Source organism: Dermacentor silvarum, chromosome 5 (genome assembly GCF_013339745.2).
Source record: "Dermacentor silvarum isolate Dsil-2018 chromosome 5, BIME_Dsil_1.4, whole genome shotgun sequence".
Classification (NCBI taxonomy): Eukaryota; Metazoa; Arthropoda; class Arachnida; order Ixodida; family Ixodidae; genus Dermacentor; species Dermacentor silvarum.
Window position 1 is genome coordinate 50,088,492 of NC_051158.1, and position 26,286 is coordinate 50,114,777.

The 26,286-nt window shown below is 46.3% G+C and overlaps 1 protein-coding gene across 1 annotated transcript in view; it reads left to right on the top strand.

Annotated features, from left to right (window-relative positions):
- The window catches only part of LOC119453379 (cytochrome P450 6B5), a 100,784-nt gene that overhangs the window by 63,009 nt on the left and 11,489 nt on the right, over nt 1-26,286 (top strand). Inside the window, exons 4-9 of the mRNA XM_037715422.2 lie at nt 341-437; nt 4,440-4,565; nt 7,525-7,768; nt 10,227-10,357; nt 13,344-13,440; nt 22,529-22,589. Coding sequence (XP_037571350.1) covers nt 341-437; nt 4,440-4,565; nt 7,525-7,768; nt 10,227-10,357; nt 13,344-13,440; nt 22,529-22,589 — 756 coding nt within the window. The remainder of the gene's footprint in view (nt 1-340; nt 438-4,439; nt 4,566-7,524; nt 7,769-10,226; nt 10,358-13,343; nt 13,441-22,528; nt 22,590-26,286) is intronic.

A 26,286-nucleotide genomic window follows, 5' to 3' on the forward strand; every position in this document is an offset into this window, starting at 1 on the left:
TGTTCATTTTCTTAACAGCTTCAGTGGGTCAGTGGCTAGGGCGTTGCACTGTTCAGCATGATGTCTCAGGTTAGATTCAAAAATGCTCGAGTACCTTTCTATAAGTACAAGTTAAAGAAGCGCGGCAAGTCAAATTATTCCTTAGCCCTCAACCAAGATGTTACTGCCTACTGCATTATTACTGAGTATCTCAGAGTGCCCTAAATAAATTACCATAATTGCTTAACACTAACTGGTGTCGACTTCGTTTTTCACGTCATCTATACATCGTGACCCATAAGATGATCCCATGTAATGCAAGGACCTCATTTCAATCGATTTCTTTTTTGCTTTAATGCAGGTTCTACAACGGCGATGCTCCATTTCTCATGGTCAAGGATCTCGAACTTCTTAGGCGCGTCTTCATCAAGGACTTCCCCATGTTTGTGGACAGAGGGGTTAGTAGTCGTATGCCCCTATTAACAAAGCCCCAAGCGTTTCTTATTGTTGAAAAAGTTCCGGATTTTGATCTCCGGCATTTCCAGTTTAAAACCTTTACATATAGATCTCGAAAAATTCACCGTTTCAGGTGAACCTCCCCCATGGGGTAACGTGAAGAGGTAACGCGATCCGTTCTGCCGAAATAATAGGCGACTGAGATTGTAGATATCTGTGAATCAGCCAAGAAAAAAGGACAAATGCAGGTGTGCACGACACGAGCCCACGTGACCTGCACTCCTGTCGTTGTACTTCATTTCAAAGCTGAATTCTGTTTGTTATAACGATTCCAAGTCAACTAGCCGAATTTTCCGTCCTAATTTAAATATGTAAATGGCACACACATATTTAAACTTCTGACATGTGGATATCCATCTCTATCAAGGTTGCTTTGTCTTGGCCTTTTCGAAGTTGTCTTGGAGCTGTAAAAAAGGCAATTGAAGCTTGTTTTAGAAAGGAGACCAGGCTCAGAAACCAAAGCAACACAAGCAAGCGGAAGTGGTCGTCGTAAACATGTCTGCATAAATAATGCTCCTGAAAAGGAAGGACCAAACAAAAATGACGCATAGAAAGGCAACGTGGTCAACCAGAGGCGGTTCCGATTCGCTACCCTTGACGGGAGGAAGAGATGGAGGGAAATACAAAGAAAGAGGAGAACGAATCAGCACAAAGAAGGTAAAGTGCTCGCACAATCAAGGCGCACCGCGCAGCGGTGTCAAAATTATATTATGTAGGCCCGTAGTTCCTCAGGAACTACAGTAGCGCAGGCATAGGCTACTGCGTAGAGTGGCTCCATTGGAAGCAGTGACGCAGAACCTTTTTTTGTTCACTTCGCACGTAACGTGTCTGTCGTCACTATATACTATGGGCACAGAAGTAGTCTTGTAGTAGTTTGTGTCGCAGCTAAGTGGGGCTCGCGACCAGGAAGGCATACGAGTATTTAAATGCGACGCCGGAGCCAGAATTGGTACAGAATTAGTCGCACCGTAAAAAGCCGGGTGGTAGACGCTGTTAGAAGCCTGAGGGCAACGAACTTAGGCGAGATTTGTGAAAGCCTTCGACTCCCAGAGAGGTTGTGTCCCCTCACATGCCATCGATCGAAACCAAGCCACACTGTTACTTCGTGACAGCAGAATCAAATCGCGCCAACCATCCGCTCTCGTGTGACCGTCTCGTGTGTGCAACCAGTCCGCTCTGTGTGACGGGAGCTACTGAAACACTACGTCATGTTCCTTGTCGTAGGTAGGAAAACACGTTTGTCAGAATATTTGAGAGCGGTTGTTTTTATTGGGTCTCAGTGACGCAGCACTTCGTAACCATAGAAGGCAGCTTCAGAGTTGCAGTGAATGGTTCACTGTTGAAGCAGATCATAAATAATGAATTCAAGCGGCCTACAGAAACTTTTGCACCCATCAATTTAGCAACATTTTGTGTCTTCAACTAGCACTCACTCTATTTCACCGGAATGATGAGTACAGTTGCAGTAATGGTGAGTTTCACCAAACTATCTGCATAAGCATAATTCCGTGTGTTGTGTGCGCGTAGTGAATACATCGGAATGTTGCTTTATTTAAACAATGCATCTGCGCTGCACCTCTCTTCTCGATTCCATGGTATAGTCATTTCTATCGGATGCCGTGGGAGGCATCACAAAGGTGTTAACTTTTGGGGAGGTATCTACTTGCTATTGTTACCTTAAAAACGGGGGTGTACTTGCAAGGGACAAGGAAGGTTAGGCGAGTATTTTTAATCAAAGTATGAATATTTATAGGCTACATCGAGACCGTGTTCTTTGGTGGACCATCTGAGACAGACCTTCCCATCAGAGAAGCAGAAGAAAAGAGGCCATTTTCACTACGGCAACACTTGAAATCAAGTGTGTTCACTATCCCCATGCATCTCACTGCTGCCCGTCTGCCATCAGAACAGCAGCAATTCCATTCCTGCAGAGAATGCGTAGGACTCGCAAATATCACTTTTTTTTTATCGTCACATGCTTATCGTACCTGGAATAAGAGACAGATAGTGGCCGGAACGAATAATACATGCATTGGAAAGCATTTCGCTGGCGCTCTTTCAAGTGCTACGCACCGAAGCTTATCGATGTTGCTGAAAAGTGCGTGATCAAAGCATTCGGCCAGTCCCATAACTTACGTGGTCCCAAAGCGGAAGAGAATTACAAGGAGCAGGAGGAAGGAGAAAGGCAGAATGCAGGGAGGTTAACCAGAATAACGTCCGGTTGGCTACCCTACACCGAGGGAATGGGAAAAGGAAACACAAAGATGCCAGGGAGAGAGAGGATGGAAGGAAAGAAGGGAAATCAGCGGTGAGTTCGCTGACGCGTGTGTTATTCGCACTAATAGTCACAGACGTTGACACAAGCCCGTCGTCCTCAAGAAGCACAAAAGTGCCTTCACCGCTTTATGGGCCAACGAGCGATGGGGGCGGTGTTCCAGCAACACCTGCACGGAAAGCGTCCGATTGTCCAGTTTTTTTTTTTTTTTTTTTTTTTTTTAGCGCGTTAGCAAGTTCTTGTCTTTCTGGGGCATATCGTGGACAGTGGCACAGCAGGTGGTCGATAGTTTCTTTGGTGCCGCAGACCTCGCATGCTGCACTGTCGGTCACTCCAATTAATGTAGAGTATGCCTTTGTGAAGGCAACGCCTAACCAAAGGCGACAGAGAAGCGAAGCCTCAGGTCGAGGAAATCCGAATGGAGGTCGGAGTTGCAGTGAGGGGTTTAATCGATGCAGTCGTGTAAGTCTTAAGTTTGGCGTGTTCCACTCGGTGAGTGAGAAACTGCGTGCCAGGTGTCGAATCTGCCTTGCGGCGTCTCTTCTCGAAAGCTGAATTGGAACGCTGTGCTCTTCTTGGTGTGATGTGCGAGCAGCGTTATCTGCGGAAAAGATAATGACAAAACTTGAGAGAAAGTCAATAACCCCACCATGAGCGACTGAATGATAGGAGCCATGTTGCGAATAAATAAAACAGCTGTTTAGACCCTTGAGACACGAATTATGATCGGCTGCCCATAAATGTGTGAAACACACATACTTTTGTTCCAGGGCGCTTGGGAGCCCACTGAAAGCAAATCAAGGCGGTAGAATGACTCTTCGTGCATTTTATGATGTGTAAACATAATTACAGAGTAACTAAATATTTGAATATTGTAAACTGAGTCATACTAACTTTCTTCGAAAAGAGGATTGAATCACCCGTTCGAATTACATGCACAAGTTATTCATTAGCCACAAGCATTTCAAGAATAAAAAAAATATATTTCGAGGTTGCTACCAACATGCTCTACGTCAGACGTCACGTAAAACGCGTTCGTGCCTTCGCCAAGGCAGTGCTCTGTAACGATACGTATCACTCAGAAGTGAAATGGAAGTAATATAGGTCAGTGGAATAATCTGTTTACCCTAAGCTTAATGTTTGTGCTCCATTCCTTGTTACCACTGCACAGAAATCGCAAACATAAATCGCGTCCTCGAATGTGTACGCTGCGTCTGAAGCGGTTAGATTACTAATCATGAGCTTATAGCTGACATTATCGCGCTTTGTCAGTGGTCAGAGCGACGGTCTGCTCGCGTTATCAACAGGATCAGCCGGCCGTGAGCGGTGGATGATAAGACTAGTATGGAATAAGTCATAAGGCATCGCTACAAAATACGGGCCCAAGTCTTCCTTGGTTCGAGATAATTTCCAATGCTACCATATAACACTGTTAACTTTGTTTCACGTATGTTCTACTAAGTGGGACACCCTACTCTTATTCCACTTAGTTTCAACTAAATAAGTTGGACATATGTTCAAAAATGTTCCACTTCGTGGAATTTACGTAAAACGAGGTTCAGAGCTTATCCAGAGTGTGGTGAATACCCTGCCTCATTATTTGCGAAAGGTGAGTAACATTATATTTTATTCTAAATATACACGATTCTTCACCCATTGACTAACGCAGGATGTGTGGGCCCTGGTTAACGCGCGCTCCGAGCAGCGAAACTCCATCACCTTTGCGAAAGCCGACCGGTGGAAATTCATCAGGCGGTTCGTCTCCATGGCCTTCACATCGGCAAAGTTGCGACCAGTAAGATTTCTTTTTGTATGCTACTCAAGTAGGACCTTATGCTTACGCGTGTGCATCTGGCTTGAAATGATGATGTATCATAGTTTTTGTGTGATATTGGCAAAAATGTGCTAAAACTCAATATACCTCCACTTAACCAGCTTCACTACACATCAGCACGCAAAGATCATGGACACAAGATTAGAGCATACAAATGTAATACATCGGCCTTTAGCAGCTCTTTTCTTCCCAAGAACCATCAGTCAGTGGAACCGACTACCTTCCTGAGTTGTAGAAATCTCTTGTACTAACAAGTTCTTTTCTGCATTAAAAACGATAGAATCTTTTGAACACTAATGCTAGACAAATATCGCGGGTATGTCTAACAATCACCATGACCAATACAGAATGTTAGTTGCAAATGATATTCTTTTCTTTTAGCGCTTCTTCTTTGTTGTACTGTACCCTTTATCACTACCGCGTGTTGATGCCATTCTTCGCTTATTCTTTGCCTTTGTATTATGAATCTTTGCCATCATTGTGTTTTCTGTACTTTTTTTTGTCATGTGACATCTGCAACGCTCCTGTGTCCGACGTGGCGGTGTGCAACACGGCCGTATGCTTTCGTGTCCGCGTATAATAATCTGTTTTTCATTTACACTAATTTATCCACACCTGCAATATTTATTGTTATGCTTGTTTTTCTTCTGTACTCCCCGTTTTAATGCCTGAATGGGCGCTGTGGGTATTAAAAAATAAATAATATTTATTTTAGAGCGAAATCTCTACTACTCTACGTATCGCGAGGTCATTCATCGCGTTGCAATGACCTTGAGCCGTCGGAGCGCAAGTGTGGAAGGTGTGACGTCACGCCACGCGATCCGCTGCGGAGAGGCGTCGCAGCTGCGCTCACTTGGAGCATCGCCGCTGCGGTACCACGCGACTAGGCGATGGTTTAACGACTGCTTCGCGGGTATTTGGCCGCTAAATCTCGCCGTAGATAGCGCGCCGGCTGGGCCGCCTGTGCGTGCGCTTCAGCGCAAGCGACAGGCTGAATCCAATAATCCAGTAGATGTAGTTCTATAGACGGCAGGCTGCGAAATCTCAAGCAAAAGCAAAGTTGCCTGCTGAAACACCGGACCAACGGGAGGCCTGATTGGCACTTTATAGAGAGGCAATAATGAAACACTGTGTGCATAGTCTTTGCAGAACCAAGCCAAACGGACCGTTCGCTATTGATAACTATAGTTTACAAGAGTTAAACCTCAGCCATTTTTTTTTCGTTTAACGTGACTATATGGAAAGCATTTGTGAAATGTGTCTGAACGCAAGAAGATCGCATTGTACAGTCTACGGGGAATGTAATATTTATCAGGTTTTTGTCTGTAATTTATTAGTTGTTTATTTTAAATGGCGATTGGCTGTATCTTGCTTGGCTGTCAACTGCTAAGTAGCTAAGATGTTTCGCAGCACCAGTCATTATCTTTCACTCGTTAATGAATTTAACATTGTGAAGAAGTCAACGGCAAGTTGTGTTTCTTACCACAATTACCATCCATAATAAATAAACGCGTTATTATTTACCGAATTTAGCATAATTTCGCTGTTGCTTATCAAACGGCGAGATCCCGGGAAAACAGACCACTGAAGAGCCGGCAAAAAATACAATCGACTAAGAAATGTAGAGAAGAAGTAAACAGAAAGAGAGACGCTAAGGAAACAGCGGAGGATTGTAGCATCGCATAAATCCGGCAGAGCCTGCTGTGCAATATCGTTACCAAAATCGTTTCGAGCTCAGCTTATCTCCGAATTTGTTGGGTACGCCAACGATATGATTTTCTGCTCCTGATCACGATGTAGCAACTTCGATCACTGGCCACAGCAACCACAGTGACGCACAAAACGTCTTTATATGATTACATTTAGATTCACATAAAACTTTCACATAAAGCTCTTGCGCCATAACTATACGTTGTAGCGTAGCGACACACTGTATTGCCATCGCCTAAACGCGTCATGTATAACGCGCGTACTGCAGCTGGCCTCCTCTCTCGCGCTTTTCCCTGGACAGCCAGCCCCATCTAGTGGCGCCTTCGCGAAATACGTGTGTGGCCTCCGAGATGCGTGACGCGTCGGTTAGTGCGAACACGGAGAATTGCTCCATCGCGGCCGCATGCATTCGCGGCGCAGCGCTGGAATTATATGTGTTTGAGGAACCCTTGTTTCGCGAGTACGATTTCGCAACTCACTGGATCAATTTTAAAGCATTTTCCTTTTTTAATGAAGAGTGGACCTCAGAGATATTCGATAAGGACATACATTCCTTCATTCATACATGCACACATACATACATACATACATACATACATACATACATACATACATACATACATACATACATACATACATACATACATACATACATACATACATACATACATACATACATACATTCCACAATGTGGGTGAAGTTCTTCAAGAGTGATAATCACATTATTAGGTGACTACACATCTCGCGTTCTTCGCGGATGTGTAGAGGCTGACATTGCAAACGCTGCAGCCACATCAGCCACAGCGAAAATGCAGATTTCTTTAGGGGTGCGTGAAGATTCTTGCTTTGGTGATTATTGAACCCGAAGCACTTCTCCGAGGAAATCTCGTGCACCTCAATATAGATACGCTAAGGTTTCTTCATTTCGAACCCCATCAAAGTGCGGCCTCCTCTGCCGGGAAACAAGTCCGCGAACTCGCGCTCCGCAGTGCAGCGCCGTAGCCACTGGGTTACCGTGACCGGGTCACGTACAGCACGTCGCAATTCCTAGGAAACGTTACGCAGAGGGCACACTGGTGAGTAGTAGAGCGCCATAGTGAATACGCACTCCTTTTCCTTCTCCCTTCCCCTCAGCGTAGGGTAGCCAATCGGACTTTTGAGTGATTAACATCCCTGCCTTCCTTTTATCTCTCTCTTTGTTCACCGCAGATGGTGGGCAACATGAACGAGGCAGTGGACCATTTCCTCGACTTGTTCGAAGCCCGGTGTCGAGAAGCCTCCGACGGACAGGCGAACGCCTGCCCGCTTCTTGGCACTCTAGCTTTCGATCTGGTTGCCGAGACCGCCTGCGGTATCTTCCTGGACGTGCAGAACAAGCCGAATGACGAGTACTTCTGCTCGGCCAAGACGTACGTCCTCAACGTCATCGAAAGTACCTACCAGAGGGCTGGTCGTGAGTACAGTCGTATAACATAGCAGCATAAGGAAAAAAAAACATATACACGAGGAAGAAGAGAGACAAAGGAAAAAGAATGGGATGTTAACCAGAACAGAGTTCTATTGGCTATATACGCTGCTCTCGGGGAAGAGATAAGATGAATAGAAGTGTGAGAGAAAGGTGAAATAATACACGGAGAATGCCTGCATTCGTGCAGACGGCGCTACGTTCGCGCAGGCCAATCACTCTCAATGAGCACCAAAACGTCTTCACTCTGTCTTGTAAGCTGACGAGCGATGCGGGTGGTGCTCCAGTATATCTCGCAAGGGCGGCACCCGATTGTAAATTCACCCCAATGCGTTGTAGATTGTCTTGGTAAAACAAATTGCGGGATGGAGTCACAATACGTTGTCCACGTTCTCTTCGCAACCGCAGACACACATATAAATCATGTCTCCCTTTACATGTGGTAGTTGTGTGAAGGTTTCAGTATGTTGCAATTACTTGCTGAGAGAAGTGGTGTTGCGTTTCTGTTTCTTCTTTCTGGGGTTTTACGTGCCAAAACCAATTCTGATTAGGAGGCACGCCGTGCTGGAGGACTCCGGATTAATTTTGAACACCTGGGGTTCTTTAACGTGCACTACAACGCAAGCACACGGGCGTTCTTGCATTTCGCCTCCATCGAAATGCAGCCGCCGCGGCCGGGATTCGAGCCCGCGATCTCGTGCTCAGCAGCGCAACGCCTTAGCTGACTGAGCTACGGCGGCGGGTGGTTGCGCTTCTGTTGTACGCATGCGAACGTCAGAAAGGTGCGTGCGTGCGTGCGTGAGTGCGCGGAGGAAGGAGGGGGCACTCGGTCTAAAGTGTTGTGGCAGCTGACCTACTAATGTTTCTTTTCCCCTTACTATTTTCTTCGCTCAAACCGGCATAGTCAGCTTCCTTGAAGCCAAAACAGTTGGCCTTTACCTACTGCCGCCCTGTTCGTTAGTTCTTGCCATCACAAATGGAATGCCACAGACGCTTTAAAACTTATAAAGTAACGAGGCTTTATATGAAAAGCATTTACACTTTACAAGCTGTTATGTACAGGTGAACTCTGAATTTGACTTATGTCGGTTGGGCTGAAGGTGCAGCGCAACGCTCCTACGTGCACGGTACGCATAAGGGGTCGGGAGCTGGGCTTACAGGCAGCAGTTGTTCCTCCCATTCCACCTTACTACAAATAACAACACGCCAGTGTCACGACTGGGTATCTGTGACATGGCGTGCACACGGCCATTTCTCTTTCTACATTGTCCAGAACAGTGCCAGAAAAAAAAATAGAGCAGGAAAGGCGGCTGCCTGAAATGTTGCCACTCGTGTCGCCGGGTTCGCGAATCCTTCGCTAATCGAATCAGTGCTTTAAAGAAACGAAAAAAATATATGAGAATACGAAGCACTGCCGCTACCGACACGAACTGCCATTCTTCGGCGCGTACACAGGTACAGTTGCAAAAGCCGCTGGACAACACGGCCTGCATAGGCACATTAGTGTGGCCAGCGAGCCATGGTCATGCATCGAGCCCACTGACCAGTACTTTATGACATTAATGAAACATTGAAATTCCAGTTCGCCTTCGCCCTGGAGTTCAACTCGGCCAAGACTTACGGCCCCAGCATTCCAGGGCGCCTTCGCGGTGCGGTTTACATCCAGCCGATCGAAATAGAGCACTCCGAAAACATCCATCTCGTTCATGCAGGTCGCCGTACTACAGCTCAGACAGTTCAGAGACGCTGTCGCCTTCGAGCTGGGGCCGAGGCCGAGATCCGACAGAATGTACCGATCACGTGGTTCGCCCAATTGTCCTGGGACCGGCTGAACGTTCGGCTTGGGCGGGCACTCTTCAGATCCAGTGTAGAGAGAACTCTGCACTGCTGCGAACCGAGTTGGAGCGCGGCAATAGCCAGTCGAATGTACCATAAGTGTCCTGACACAATGTCCACGCCTCATTCCAGCAAGGTTCGCTTCCGGTGAGACGCGAAGCGGCGATTGTTTTCGCTTCCGCAGCTCGGCTGCCTTCAACTCAATGCTTCAACCCCCTCCCCCGGCCTTGCGTCACCTTCCTTTGCAGACCTTTACTCTAGTATGTTTAAACTTATGGTGTCAAGCATAATCCGGGTTCAGGGTCGTAAGCATTAACCCTAACGCTACTTTCCGGCACGGCCAGCTTCCGGTGAGACGCGAGGCGGTGATTGTCTCCTTATCCGGAGCTAAGGTGCCTTCAACCTCGCGTCACCTTGATTTGCAGACCTTTAATCTAGTATCCCTAAACTCATGGTGTAAAGCTTAATCCGGGTTCAAGGCCCTGAGCAATAATCCTAACGATTCACATTAATGGCTGCGGCATGACTGCCTCTATACATCTTTCTAAATGTTGTCGCAGTCACGCACAATAAGCAAGAGATTGTGCACTTTGTTATCTATTTTTTACAGAGTTCTTCTCAGGAGTAAAAAGCCTCGTGGCAGTCACATGCATCCTGGAGCGGTACTTTGGATATGAGCCACTCGCGGGCCTGGCCAAGAAGGCGGAACCTATTGTTGCAATCAGGGAAAAAGACCCAAGCGTAAGTGTGATTTATCAGGCACTTGCATATTGCATCATTTGACTTTGCATCATTTTGACTTCGCAAAAGACGATAGACCAGGATATACAAAAATATTAACAAAAGAAAAACAACTGGATCGCGCGCTGACACTCGACATACACTTCGTTACTTCAGCAGTGCATATTTAAAGGCAATAGGTTTGCACACAGCGCATGCTCATCGAGAAGAAATATCGCTAGCGTCACTGTGAGCCCAAAAAATTGACTAGCAAATAATACGGAAAAATAATTGCACAAAAGAAGGCTGGGAAAATCAAAGCAGTCGATCTTCCAAAAGTGTCCCTTCGGTGTCCAACGAGGGAACCAGCGACTGAACTTACGCAAATCTCATCATTTTTCCTGGATGCAGTCTGCGTGCAATAATTTTCTTGGTAACAAGTGCGTCCCGTACTAGCAATATAAGAGAAAACGACACCGGCAGTGATCCTGTTAAACCGGATCACCACTGGACCTGTCTTAAACAATATCATACAATCTTTGGAGGGCATATCAGTAAATGCATAAGAGCTAATTTGTTTAGCGAACATAATAAATATTTTCTTGACAGCTTGAGGAAAAGAGCAACTAAATAAGGCGTGATGTCATACAATCGACTTTGATATGTCGCGGCTGATACGTCTCTGCGACGCTAAGGAAGCAAGCAGTAACCCGAAATTCAGCGATGTTCACGAGAATGAGCACTGGGGTACCTTGGTTACGCGATAGCCGTGTCACGCGATCGAATCAGTTGTGAATGCCGCACGCCTCCTACCCTTATACTCTCAGCCTCAAACCTCATGGCGGACGACTCTTGAGAGCCTATGTACAGCCACTGTACCAATCGTCTGCTCATGCAGTGCTTGTACGCGATATCGTTCGTTTCATACGCACTGCGGCGTTCGATAAGGCATGCTAATTGGTAACGTCGTATACTAAGCAAAAAGCCCTCGTATGCCTTCATAGTCCTGAATAAAAGTTCGTCTATGTGTGTGTTTATTTAAAGCGAAGCTATCTTTGCACACAGTCGGCTGGGGGGGGGGGGGGGGCGGTGGCGCCATCTAGGAGCGATGTCTTACACTAGTTTGCCTTCAGCAGTGGAAGGTAGAGGGGGAAGCTGGCCTGCGCATGCGAGTCGCTTGCCGCTGGTGGAGAGGTGAGGGGGCCGCGACGCGGACAGCCGTTATGAGACGGAACAGAGGGCACGAAGGAGTTGGCCTCACGTTGCGCATGCGTTGACCGCCTGGCTACGGCGTGGACGGTCGCATGTGAGCCTCCAAGGGGAGGTCTGGTACGCCGTATAAATGGCGCAGAAAGCCAGCTTGTCTCTTTCAAGCCCTATATCACTGGTTCCGTTCAAAAGTACATTGTATTGTAGAGGGGCATCCGCAAGCCAGAAGAGAAGGCACGCGCGAATACTGCCTCGTAACCTGCGCTGTATATAGATTACAAAAACGGAACTTTGTATCTGCTGCATTTTACTTACTATTAAATTTTTACAGTTAAACTTGAAATTCGTATACAGGGGAAAATATAGTTTTCCTCAGCTACCACTGCACTCAATTTAATGAGGGTTGTTATATTTAAAAGAAAATTTTAGGATGTAGGGATGGTAGGAGGCTGATTTTTTATTTATGCCGTCAATATTCTTACAAGACTTGTTTAGGATTGCAAGATGTAAAAACAAAACTATCAAGTTTAAAGCTTTTTTGCTTAGCCGTGAAAAGCAATATGAAAAATAATTGTAAACTGCATTTAATAATGCATCTAACGCGAACAATATCTATATACAGGGTGTTTCAGCGAACACTTTCAAAATTTATTTAGGGTTGCCTGTGGCAGATAACCCAATTCTAGTTCATAAGCTGGTGTACTCGAAGAGGCGGATATTACTTGCACAAAAATTGAAATGCATAATCGACGAATTAAGAAAAAATCACTAATTAAGTTTTAACTAATAACCGTGATGGTCCATATTGCAATTTACGAATTGTAGCCGTGGAGTTCGCAAGGCGGATCAACTCGAAACGAATTCTTCGGATGACACCAGTTTCGAGATATTAATTCCCGAACCTTGTGGAGAAATGCATTGGCGTTCTAGTGAATTTTGTGCTTCAATGCACAAGGAGACGTTTTGTTAAGAAACTAACTGGAACGCCAATGCATTTCTCCGCAAAGTTCGGGGATTAATATCTCGAAACTGGTGTCATCCGGAGAATTCGTTCCAAGTGGATCCGCCTTGCGAACTCCACGGATACAATTTGTAAATTGCAATATGGGCCATCAGGTGATTAGTTTAAAATTTAATTAGTGAATTTTTGTTAATTAGTCGATTTAGCTTTTCACTTTCTTGTGCAAGTAATGTCCGCCTCTTCGAGTAGACCAGCTCATTAACTAGAATTGTGCTATCTGCCACAGGCAACCTTTAAGAATTTTTGAAAGTGTTCGCTGAAACACCCTGTATATTATACACACTCGAAAGTATAGTACTCACAAATCTACGTGAACTGTAAATTAACATACTAAATTTGTTCGCTTCAGATGATATAACAGATGCATCGCTTTTAAATGTGGTATCTGTTTTTGGTGCAAAGCTACGAAATAATAAACTTCGTGTTTCTATATTTTTTGAAGCTTTCTAATTTATATCAATTTCTGTAAAAACTTAAACCATCTATCAAAATTTAAATTGTTACAGTCATATTATTTTGATTTTTTTCTCTCAAATGCAGCAAATTTCATTCATATCAGTCCAGGGGTTATCATAGGAAAGCATTTCAGGGTTGAAATGTATTTGAATCGGCTGCATCAGTTGTTGCTGCCTATCTTGCATGTGGCTCCTACCCATTATGGCGGATTGGTCAAGGAATGGGTGCATCAGTTGCGCCCGAGCTGAATCCTCCTTTAAGTTGTGCCAACTCCAGGTTGAGCCTAAACGCTCATTCGCCTCCAATCTTCTCTCGTCCCAGCTCGCTCGACCAGACTTGCTACAGAGTCTCCTGGAAGCCAAGGTTCCTGAAGAGCTCCTTACGCGGCGGGAATTTCGCGAGCGTACAAATGACAAAGGTGAGCCAAGATCATAGTAATGAGAAGTGGTTACTCGTAAGCTGATGAAATGTGTCTTCTTTACCTTACTACACGGAGATATTACCGAGATAGGGCAATAGGTACACCAAGGAGGACTAGAAGAAGTAGAGACACCAAATTTAGGAGCCTAACCGTAGCATAAGCTTTACACGCTTACCATGAACGCTTTCACAAAGTATGACTCACAGCAGATGTATCAAATGTAATTTATTTCAATATTTAGGTCTGGAAATGAAACGTAGCTCTTTTTTCTGTACTCGTCGCGATAGCTATCATGAAAACGTCATAATTGAGAGCAAAAACTTGGAGGACGTTTAATCTTCGCCTTTAAGAGTGGAACGCGCTAGTATTCAAATGTCCCGGACTGCTTCTCACGCTTCCCCACGACTGCAACTTCGGTAACCGTAACGTTTACCAGGAAACGCTGGCGGCGAACGCTATGCACGAAGGCGAGCTTTCTGGTGGAAACGCGGCCTCCTGGGAGGGCCCATCACGGAGGTATTGCACAGCACATCATTTTCAGGTTTCTCGTATTGTTTAGCACTTTTACTATTTAAATCTGCGAAGATCTAACATAAAAGTCATGCGTTGTCGGTGTTTTGTTCGATGACATTCATTTGTGGGCTGTCATTCCCAAAATTCCGAGGAATAACTTTGTGAAGAATGTAAGACAAGGTATGAGCCACTTTAGTGATCAAAAATTGGAGGATGCTTAAGCTTGCGCCTTTAAAAGTGGAACGCGATAGCGTTATCGGGCCCCGTTCGCATCGCATTATATTGCGATAGCAATTATATGGACACTCCAAAGCATATTTCTGCCGTCGGCGTCGTCGTCGCCGTCGCCGTGAGGTTCCCTATGATGTCGATGGCGATGAAATCGTCGCCGCGCTCCGGCAATGGCTCCGGACGCTGTATGTGCGAGTGAAAGGGCGCGAGGGACGCGCGCTTTCACGGGGAGCGAACGCACGTCGGAGAGCAAACACGCGTTCTGCGCCGTGCTCCCTGAAGGGCTGCAGAATTAAGCGTCTCTTTCCTCCTTTCCATATATAGAGAGCAAACGCAACTTTTTCCGTTGCGCGAAAGGCTGTGGAAGGACGGGAGGGAGGAAGGGGAGGCAACGTTTAGCTGCGGCACCAAATACGTATTTATATAAAAACGCCGCGCGCGTTCGGTGCGAACGCGGGCAAAACGCCGACGGCGTCGACAACAGTTCTGTGCGTTGCTCCAATTTTTCTTCCAACACGTCGGTAGCGAAAAAAAAAATCACCGCCCAAGCACTCCGTACAGATGGTTAACCAGCTACGCTGAAACGTGCGTCCCCGGTGTTTATCACTGAGTTAATCCCGACGGCTCATTAAAGTATTTCTCAATTGTTGGTTACGTCTTTGACTCTTTGTGTTTCTTAATGAGGTTATGTTGCGAGGGAGAGAACGACGTCACTGACGGTATGCCCGCAGTCCGCCGTTGTCGCTCGCGTTCGATGTCTCGAGTGTGCTCGGCGGCGTCCCCGGTGTTTATCACTGAGTTAATCCCGACGGCTCATTAAAGTATTTCTCAATTGTTGGTTACGTCTTTGACTCTTTGTGTTTCTTAATGAGGTTATGTTGCGAGGGAGAGAACGACGTCACTGACGGTATGCCCGCAGTCCGCCGTTGTCGCTCGCGTTCGATGTCTCGAGTGTGCTCGGCGGCGTGGTTAGCAGCATTCGCCCACCATTGCCGCTTGCGATTCTTCGAAATCAAATGGCTTCACAACTAAATCTGTCCGTCACGTAAGACACCGAATGGCTCATACTCCCGTAAACGCGGCGTCCCCATTACGACGGCAGACGAGAAGTGAAATTCTACGCTGGAATGATGAGCGCAACGCAGCCGACTGTGGAAAAAGACGACGAGGACAAACGCGTGAGCAGTGGCACGAGCGCGTTCGCGCCAACGTGCCAGGTGTGGAAGACGAAGACGATGCTCAAGCCATTGCTGATGATGATAGTTTCTGCGTACAGGCGACGGACGGACGAATCGGCTAGCCATATCCAGCGTCGCTGTAAAACAACAATGACATTTGTACCCCATAGAAAAACTGTTAAAACATGATTACATTGAGTTAACATGAAGGTAATACAACTACGCACAGCCTCTACACAGCGTAAACTGCTACGAGGGAAGTTCTGGGAAAATTGGGTGGGTCCGGGATGAAGTGTAGTCTAACATGGTGCCTAATAGCGCGAGCTGTCACAAGAAAAGAAGACGAGAAAGTGACACTCGGCGCACGAGCCGCGTGTATCCAGAGCTAGCTGCATTTGGAACGTGAAAAGCATGTAGAGCCGAAAACGTTCTTCTTGAAATTAGTTGCAGACGTTTCACCAGTTAAGACACGATTGCATTAACAGGGATTCTTCGTTCAGTGGCCCACGGCCCTCCCTCCATGAAAACGGGGCAGGGGGTGACTACTTCAGGACCTCAATAAAGTTCGCTACCTACCTACCTTCGTTCAGTGAGGTGACCCTTCTTTTTTGTGCCGCAAACCTGAAGCGACTGAGCACATGTTCCTGGAATGCCGGGGTGGAGCATTCTTCAGGGATGTCCTGCGAAGGACCTCAAAGAAGTATTTCCTTTGGACGCACAAGGAATAAGGTACCTAATGGTCGATAACGAGGATGGCTTTCATTATCATGTTTTGATGTTACTATGTTATTGACTCTGCATAGCATTTGGGCGTTATGCATGACTGTTCGCCATGCAGACATTGATGATCGTCTTGCCATAGAGTACTTTCGCAGGTCTCTGATTTCCTTTCTGGAAGTGAAAAAAGTTCGAAAGTGGGTACCCGATTGGGTGCCCCGTATGCAATGTTTTGTTACATGTGAAACAATTGTAAAATATGAGTTTGTTATTGCGTGGTTGAAAATTCTGCCATCTCAATAAAGAAAACGGTCATGGCCTAGTGGTTAGATCACTGGGCTGCTGCGCTCGACGGCAGGGGTTTGATTCCACCATCGATCACACATTATTTTCTTTTTAATAAAGCGAAGCGAAGCAGGAAATTAAATACCTACGTACCTGCCTACCGCGAAGTGGCAGGAATGACGCAAAGAATGATTCGTATTAAAATATTCTGCATAAACTACCAACGATGATTGCAAATGTACGCTAATAGACACATCGCGTAAAGAAAGCGTCTTGCTTTGTTAAATGAGGGATGCGCTCGAATGCGCACATTTGTTGCCGGGAGGTATCGTTTGTAGTTTGATCGCGTAATTGCGTAGAGAGCCTAGCCCCTAACCAGCACATCTGTGACGGAGTCCTCTCCTGCAGTCGCAAAAAGAGGAGAGGTCAGTGGGAGAAGAGGAGGGCTGTCATTCTCCAGCGCTTCACTAGAGTACGTAAATACTAAGACGGACGTGTGTCTACAACAGAGCCAAGTCCCAGTGTCATCCACTGCCTATTTTCACAATCTCTGCAATAACCCTGGATGCTTAATTAAATTTAAAGAAATATTTGTAGAAAGCAGACTGAAGAGAAAGGTGGGAAGGGACAAACGAAGAGGTTGCCTACGGCACGCTCAGAGTTTTTTTTTTTTTTCAATTCTTGTTCTTGTTCTAATTTGTGGTCTCTCTGGTGCCTCCGTAACCATATTCATTTCCACTCTGCAAATGTCGTATCTAAATCTCATAAGTTCGTGAGAACTATACCTTTGCATCGAAGGTTTCTCGTTGTTAAAAAGAAAATATGATATATGCTCCCCAACTCGGTAGCGAAAACTCTGGCGCGCTTTCCATAGGCGCCTTTGCATTGGCAGTGAAAGTCTGAGCACCGCCGACCTTTACCCATAAGCTTTGAAAAGGGGTCAAATAGTATATGGGTTGCATTAGCATAACACTTTATTTCTATCTGAACGGTAGCAAATATTTACCGAGAATGTAGCACTGTTTCGGAAATATCTGGAGGACCATTATCCCTCGCGTTTGTGTATATATGTTTCAGTGGCCGCACACATGTGCCCTTTTTCGGTAAGGCATAACTCTGCTTTCGCATTGAAATACAAGTCAAATGCTGAAATATTCTCATTGGACAAGCAGGGAAAGGTTTTCAGTCGTATGTGTTGCATTCAAGACAGAAAGCTGTATTCCCTACCGGCTGTATCAAGCACAATTTTGATTTAGGGTCACGTGATGTAAGATAAACTTCCGAGAATCTGCGAAGTCAAAAACAAAAGGAAGCGCACTGTTTATAAATATGTAACACTGCACCAGAAGAGATTTGGTAGTTCGGTAAACTGCATCTGTTAGATCATCTGAAGCGGACAGATCTGATTTACAGTTTGCAGTTTATATGAAAATGGTCCCAATGTTTACGCGGTTTTTTGCAAAAGCCCTGATTACAAGTTAGTGGTATATTTAGCGGCGTTGCAGGACATCTCAATCTCAATAGGCACAGTTTATAAAATGGCGATATAGCTTATTATTGCTTACTTAGTAACATAGCTAAACATAGGTAAAAGTTTAAAGCTTTAGTTTCTTATCCTTTTCTTGCAATCTTCAATAATGAGAAAGAATGGTCTAAATAGGAGATTGACTGCCTAACACTGGTAAATTTCAACTGTTTCTTTTAAACGCGACAAACACCATCAAATTCGGTGCAGTGGTTCATGAGCAGACCGATTTATGTGTTTTTCTTTAAGATAGGAACTTCTTACGTAGACCCCTTTCAAAGCCCTTTCCCAGTGCAGGGTAGCAAACCGAGTTCAGCCTGGTTAACCTCCATGCGTTTTCGTTATAACTTCTTTCTCTCAGCCTGAGATAAAGGTTCCTTTTATATGTCTCTGATCCAATAGCATTGCACCCCGCTTGAAGCAACATGTTCCAGTGTCGTGTCGTAGACCGCCTGAAAGAAAAAAAGAACATTTTGTACACCCTCATTCCATCATCCACTGTCCAAGATATAAACAGCTATATCCATCCCAGATATGAGCTGTTATATATATATATATATATATATATATATATATACTAGCTGTTTTCTGAGACCTTGAAGCACCTAGCGATAAATAAAAACTCCCATTGCGACCATATCACTCCAGGGAAATTTCATAGTTTACGCCAAAAAGCAACGTTGCAGTCCCGTTCTAGTATTTCACTTACCACGATAGCTGGCGTAACTAAGGCTTTCGGTACGATATTCAGTAAAACGTGGGAGGCAACACAATCTTAAATAAGATGTTCACTCAGGCACGGGCTAATCGAGAGCGACTGTAAGTGATAGTAGACAGCGAATTAGTGCTCGACGCCCACCACTGCTCGCCGTGTCTTCTTTGAAGCTAAGAGGCATCGAGAAAAAAGAAAGAAAGAAAGAAAGAAAACAGGGCTCTCCGCGCGATGACATTTACCGAGGCCGTTTAATTAGTCGAGGCAGACATTAGTGATGCGAAGGAGGATAACGAATTTACGGTGTTTGTGATGCGTCAATGTCATTAGGAGCTTTATCTTTTTGTTGTTGCTCTTGCTACCGACTACCGCCTGTTTCATTGCGCTTCGCTAATGAGGTAATCAATTATGGAAAAGAAGGGCAAATAATATTACACAAGACAGCTTGAATACTTTGAAACATAATCACCACAGTGTTTTTGCTCTAGCGTTGCAAGGTTGTAGTAGTAGTAGTTAGTAGTAGCTAGTAGTTGTAGTTAATAGAAGTAGCTGTTGTCTTTAGTAGTAGTAGTAGTAGTAGTAGTAGTAGTAGTAGTAGTAGTAGCAGAAGAAGAAGTAATAGTAGTAGTACCAGCAGCAGCAGTGGTGGTGGCGGCATGATAGTAGTAGCGGTGGTAGTAGTAGTGGCAGTACTTTCATTGTAGTAGTAACTTTGTGCTGTAATGGTTATTTGTTGTTACATGAAAGATACCTGCAGAATGCTTCGATGGCAGCTGCGTTCTGCCACGTCACATATCCACCAGTTGAATACCCCTGCTCATGGCCGAAAAATCCTCTTAACAGAAATTTTCTGAACTCTTCAGTGAGGCATAAAGCTTCTGTATCTATTGAGCCAATTAGACTACACAGCTTCAAGTTTGCAAGGATTCATTCCTTAGCGGAAGTTTGCGACAGGTATAATGAAGAGACGCATAGTGCTCATTTGAAAATACGGCTGTCAGCAAATAGACAGCGTATAAAGGAAGGGGCAGATAATCTTTGTACGAATTACCATAACGCTCCTACACATTTCAAGCGATGCATGGCCTCGACGGGCGTGAACAACACGCCTTCTTTGGACCGAATTCTCCTAAATATCAACATGGGTTGTATAGCATGGATTCCTGTTCAAACTGTAGTTGGCCCGATTACCATCTAAGCAATGTTTGGGATGACCTAGACCGCCTCTTGTGCGCTTTGTCGGGTTCTCCAGGATAACTGGAGAAGTTCAAAGTTCCAGCTCAACTGTTAGATCCGCTTTAAGCTTACAGAGCAGATCCCGTGATCTGCGCTGCAGCTTTGGACCTTGGATTACAGAACGGTTTCTCTGTAAGGAAAGGCACGTAAAATTTTTAATCAGGCATTGGCTTGTCTTTCAGGCCCGTATAGGTCAGTTTAACGGCCTTCTCACATATCGTGCATAAGATCGTGCGTATCGACTTCGCTCCTCGAAAATAGGGCTGGTTATCAGCTAAAAATTTAACATTGACAAAACGATGACATTTGCTGAGTTAGATTCCTGAGCTGAGTAACCTACAGTGACGAGTTAGGCACGTGAACATTGATTCAAAAATAAACCACGCTGGAAAGACCTAGTGACCTTAATTATTACGTAACTTCGTGAGGCTATACATATCAAACACGTAAACGTTATTGACATTCGTTTTATACCCTTTACTAGGGGCTTGTGATAATCCCATCAATAATCACACACAGATAATCCATCAATAAATAATCCCATCAATTAATCGCATCATAAATCCCATCAATAATAGATAATCCCATCAATAAATCGCAAACCCACATGCTTATCGACATTGCTTATTGACATAAACCCACATGCGAAATCGATGAAGCTTTTTAACATTCTGTCTTGGTTGACGCGTAAACCTTTCTAACGCGCCGTTGGTCCTTTGCATTGTGCCCCCGCCCTATAGCAGGTACTGCGAGACTTCCTATTTTCCGCTCCAAGAGTGAATGCGCAGAGCGTATGCGTGTATTTTGTCCTGAAAAATGTACTGCTCGCAATCTTCTTCAGAACATCGTAACGTAATTTGCCGTTCCCTACCTCTCTGGGAAGCAAGCTTGCCGGTGCTTGTTCATGTGACCTCGACTGAATAATTGTGGCGAAAAAAAAATTCGCCGACGATTACGACACTCCCTAATGCGAAATTTGAGCGCAGATCTATACGTGTTTTCATTTCGTGATATATGGGCTAACGCGGACAATGTATCGTGCGGCACGTTGTAAAAGGAGCGAAGTATGGTGCCACCGCCTCGCTAATCGGGAGATCGCGGGATAAAGCGGGTCGGTGAAGCGTGGCTACGTTTCGCAATAGCCACCGTAGACAACCTCCGCCCATGTAGCGCTTTGTTTCCATACAAACGACTCACGCTTCTCTGGCGCCATCTCGTAGGCATAGTCGCCGCAAAGCCCCTCGTGCGCTGCGCTACGCTTTTCTTCTCACACTTTCGCCATGGCCTCCTCCGCTTGCCGCCTCACGGTTCCGCTACACCCTCATCCTAGCACTGTCTTCGCTCTCGCGGCTTTTTTCATCCCCCGCTGCGCTCTGCGTTCGCTCTCATGTTTCGCGGGACTCGTTCGCTCGGTTATGAGGTAGGACGCGATGCCCGCCGCAGGAGCAGGCACCGAAGAGCTGCGCTGTAAAAAAACTCGGCAGCGCCCATCTCACGATTACTGTTAATGGTTAGGCGCTTAATTAGCTTTGAAGCAATACAGCGACACAGTGTATTGTTTCCTTCAAAACGTCTCATGTATGAGGCGTGTACTGGAGCGCGACTACTCTCTCGGGCTTTCCTATGAACATTAAAGCGCCGCTCGACGAAGCAAGCCCGTGGCCTCCGAAACGCCTGTTGCTTTCCACTGCGTACGTTGCGTCTTCTACCAGCGCTGCCTGAAAATCCGCGCTCGGTGCGGGTTTGTTTCCGCGGAACATCGGAGAAATTGGAGGGAGCTTTTTTTAGTCATAATAAACCAGCACATTCCCAGTGGCAATTACCTAATTATCGATGTTGGTGCCGATTCATAAACGGCGCACACCTGCTGGCACATATCGAGCGACCCAAATTGGCATCTAAAAGGCTCATGGAAAATCAGCACAGACCGAGTGGCTCATAATCAGTGCTAGAAGTCAGCGTGAAAAAAATATATATAGAAGAGCGGCACATAGTTTGCATACGAGCAGAATGTTTGCCTACGTTTAAATTTACGAACATTGTAAGGTTCACGTCCTAGTACTTGCGGTTGTCAGATGAATCAGACAAATCAATACATAATGAACACCGAAAAAGAACACTATAGAGGAAAATTAGTCGCCGGCTATTTCTTCAGACAGCTACAATTCTATTGCGATAGCAATTATATGGACACTCCAAACAAACTTTCGCCGTCGGCGTCGCCGTGAGACTCCGCATGAGACAACCTCGGCTAGGCGGTGCTGCATACCCAGTGACCCAAGTTGGCCTGACGGCTGGTTTCCAACCCTATTCTCTCGGTACAGGACCCCGATGCGTTACCCATTCAATCATGAATTAGCCAGGTATTGCAACAAAACGGTTAGATAGATAGATAGATAGATAGATAGATAGATAGATAGATAGATAGATAGATAGATAGATAGATAGATAGATAGATAGATAGATAGATAGATAGATAGATAGATTGCACAGTTAACCTAGGAAAGTAGGTGAAGTACCCTCGGCATGCTAATCGCATTAAAAGGGAATAACCCTGAAGCTACGTTAGTTCGATAGAAATCAGTTCACGAGAATAATTTCTGCAGGATTCCTATCTACAGTAATATTTTCTGAAGGGAGCTCAGCGATAACTTTGCATTTATGACAAGTTCTTATCTCTTCCAACAGGGGACTTCCTCATGCCGCTCAAGGATGTCGCTTGCAATGCCGCCGCCATATTGACTGCTGGGTAAGCACAGAAGCAGTGCTTATTAGAGATGACCCCGGAGGAATCAAATGTAATCATGACCTAAAAAAAAGCTATATGAATAGAAGCATATGAATGAGACAATATGCGCAACTACTGAGTACACTGTAAAAATGTGAAAAACACTCCTTTGTTTTTGTTTTTCTTTTTGTCTGCTAAATGAACTCGCAGCTGGAATAGCTGGTCCCCGTGTATCTTCGTGGCTTCCTTGTCGAGTCGGCTCTTTTTGCGCTGAAATTTCAACTAACTGCTTTTACTGCAATTCCATCGGGTCAACCTCTGCGGTCGGCAACACTACGTTATATTTACGGCCCCACAATAACAAGGTTCTCTTATTGGAATTTTTCGATACCACAAACACGTGACGACAATACGTGCGTAGTTATTCAAAATTGAATTCTGGTGTTTTAAGTGCTAAATACACGATTTGGTTACGAGGCACCCCGTATTGGAGGACTCGTGACCAAACTGGTTTCTTTAAAGCTGCGCTTAAATCTATGTACGCAAAAATGTTTGCATTTCGCTCCCATAGAACTGCGGCCGCCGCAGCCAGGTTCCAACCTACGTCCTCGAGTTCATGCAGTACAACGCCATAGTCATTGGCCTACCATGGCGGGCCATCAGAAAATATGACGGGGTGCTTTTGTAAAGATGCACGTTGGAATTACTGGGGTCTATCATTTTCACCGAAAGTGTTTAGCAGCCGACGTTGCCTGAAAACCTCCAACACAAACAACGGAGTTTCCTTTTTTCTTGTTTTGTATTACGCGTCGACTATCACCGCTTATGACTTGAAGATTTCGGCAAATCCTACGGATCATTTGCTGTAGAACAATTGAGTTCAATTTTCAATTTTATTACGCTAAGCACAATTGTGCTAGAGGTACTACGTTATGAGATTATGTTTACATGTTGCTCTTTATAGTAATACAAGTTCTGATAGTGTTTGCAAGAACACCGATGGATAACCAATAAATGTAACTTAGTGCGGATTGCCGTTACAGTTCTATGCTGCCCTGAAGAAAAAAATGGAGCGGCCACAGCGTCTTACGCAGCCATTTACACATGCCGGAACGTGCACCGCGTTTGCCGACGCCATCACATGACTGCTGAGAGAGTATACCCCCCGTATTCATAAACGCGCCAACCTTTCCCTTTCCCTCAAGAACCACTTATCACTTATCATCGACTTGAACTTGACTTGCCACCGCTTTGGGCAGCGCGTTCGAAACGCGTTGAAGGTAAGGCGGAGAGGCCACAGCGTCTTACACCAGCTTCTTACACGGGCCGTAACGCGCTAGCACAAACGCGTTAGAAACGCGCTAGAAACGCGGCCTTTCGTTAATGTTGGGTATTTATTGCCATCGTGGTGTGTGTGTCCATGTCCGCTTCGTGGCGTAGTGGGCTAACGCCGCGCGCTCGGAAGCGAGGGGTCCCTGGTTCGATTCCGCGCTACGGACACAACTTCGGAATTTTTTTTCTCATTTTTCTCAGACTGGTTACACACTACTACTACGACGACGGGGACGAACGGGTGCCGCTATAAGAAGCTTCGCCCCTAAAAATGAACCTCAAAAAGTAGTAGTTTCGGAACGAGGGCTTAAAAATTTGAAGTAGATGGCCGTTGCGTTAAGTGCATGCACCGTTAATGTAAGTTGCGGATGCAGCGAGCAGTAGAAAATGTTATGAAGAACGCACAGGCTGTCAAAACGACGACGATAACAATGAAGTAGAAAGTGGCGATGAGTTGGTTTCAGCTTTAAAAGATGACACACTGATGTAGAAATAGGAATAGGAAGAAATAGGAAGATGATGAAATAAACTAATTTTCGAGACAGTGTTCCCGAGCGTTTGAGCTGTGGATCACGCTAGGTGGGAGGATCCCTCATTCCAGGAATCCTCTCGCCGCGATGGCATCTCGGGCTCTGGCGTCAAGACGTCGTTGTTCGTCCAGGGCCGGGGTGGAGATCTTGGCCTCCCACGTCTCGGCGAGGAGGTTCACGTCTTCAGCCGTTGTATGCTTGGTAACGGCGTCTTCGGGGCGCCACGGACACTCGAGTAGCAAATGAGCCAGAGTGTCTGGCACGGCGCAGATCGGGCAGTTGTAGGTGTGTAGTGTCGGGTGGATGCGGTGCATGAGGATCCCATGGGTGTACGTATTGCTCTGCAGTCTTCGGAATGCGGTGCTTTCCTCTTTGGTCAGTTTTGGATGAGGTGGCGGGTGCACCCTGCGTCCCAGGCAGTAGTGTTGGAGGATGGCGTTATACGTGGGGGGTATTGTCTCCGCTTCCGCTGCGTCACCAGGCGGTCGGGGGTCTCGCGAGGCGGCGAGGGAGGCCCGGTTGACGTGATCGCGGGCCGCGGCGTGTGCCGCTTCGTTTCCCTCGAGCCCCTCGTGCCCTGGTACCCACGTGACGCAGGTGTAAGGGAGCGGAGTGCTTCTTTTCTGCAGAATTTTGACTGCTTCCACCGATATTCGGCATCTCGTGTAATTGCGTACTGCGGATTGGGAGTCCGTGAAGACTGCGACCGCGTTCGTGCTCGTGGTGGTGGCGAGGGCGATCGCCGCTTCTTCCGCTGTCTCCGAGTTCCGCACCCTGACTGTGGCGGATGCCAGTTCTTTGCCTCTTGAGTCAACCACACCCAGGGCGTAAGCGGTTTTTTCCCGGGTATTTGGACGCATCTACGTAGCGAGCATCTGGATCGTGCTTGTGGCGTCTTCGGAAGGCGTCGACTCGAGCGAGCCGGCGTCCCCGATGATGCTCGGGATGCATGTTGCGCGGTAGTTTGTCGATGCTCAGGGATTCTCTTATGCATGGTGGTATCTTGACCTTGTGGTCCGCGTCGGAGATGTAGCGTTCTCCGTAGCCGAGGCGCGCAAGCACCGATCTGCCCGTCGGTGTGAGCTTCAGCCTCTCGAGTTGGTTGGTCTTCTGGGCTTCCACCAGCTCTTGCCAGGTGTTATGAGCACTCATTTTGAGAAGTCGGGTGGCAGATGCCACGGGTGGTAGACCCATGGCGAGCTTCGTAGCTTTGCGGATGATGACATTGAGCTTGTCGACTTTTGCAATTCTTGAGAGCCAGGTACGGCGTTGCGTACGTTATTCTGCTGGTCAGTAGAGCTTGAACGACTCTCAGGGTGTCTTGCTCCTTGAGGTCACTGCGTCGATTGGCTACTCTCCTTACGAGGTGTGTGAGTTGGGAGATTGTGCATTGGAGCCGTGGGAGCGTGGCGACTCCTGATCCATCTCGGTGCAGGTGCAAGCCGAGTACTCGAAGCGAGGCGACCTTCGGTATTTGGATCCCGTTGAGCGTGACGCATGGGTCTGGAGCTTCGCAGGTGGGAGGTCTTCCCCTCGTGCGTGCCTTGAGTACGAGTAGCTCCGATTTCTCAGGTGCGCAGTGGAGGCCGCAGCTATCAAGGTAGTGCTCGATAACATCAACCGCTTCTTGAAGGCAACGTTCCTGCTCTCCGGTGCTCGTTCCTCGCGTCCAGAGCGTGATGTCGTCCGCGTAGAAGGCGTGACGCAGGCAGTGGGATGTTTTCGAGAAGCCGGGGGAGCTTGAGGAGTGCCACGTTGAATAAGAGGGGCGACACGACGGAGCCTTGCGGCGTTCCCCTGTTCGGCAGCTTGAATTCTTTACTGCGTAAGTTGGATATCCCCACCGTGGCCGTCCG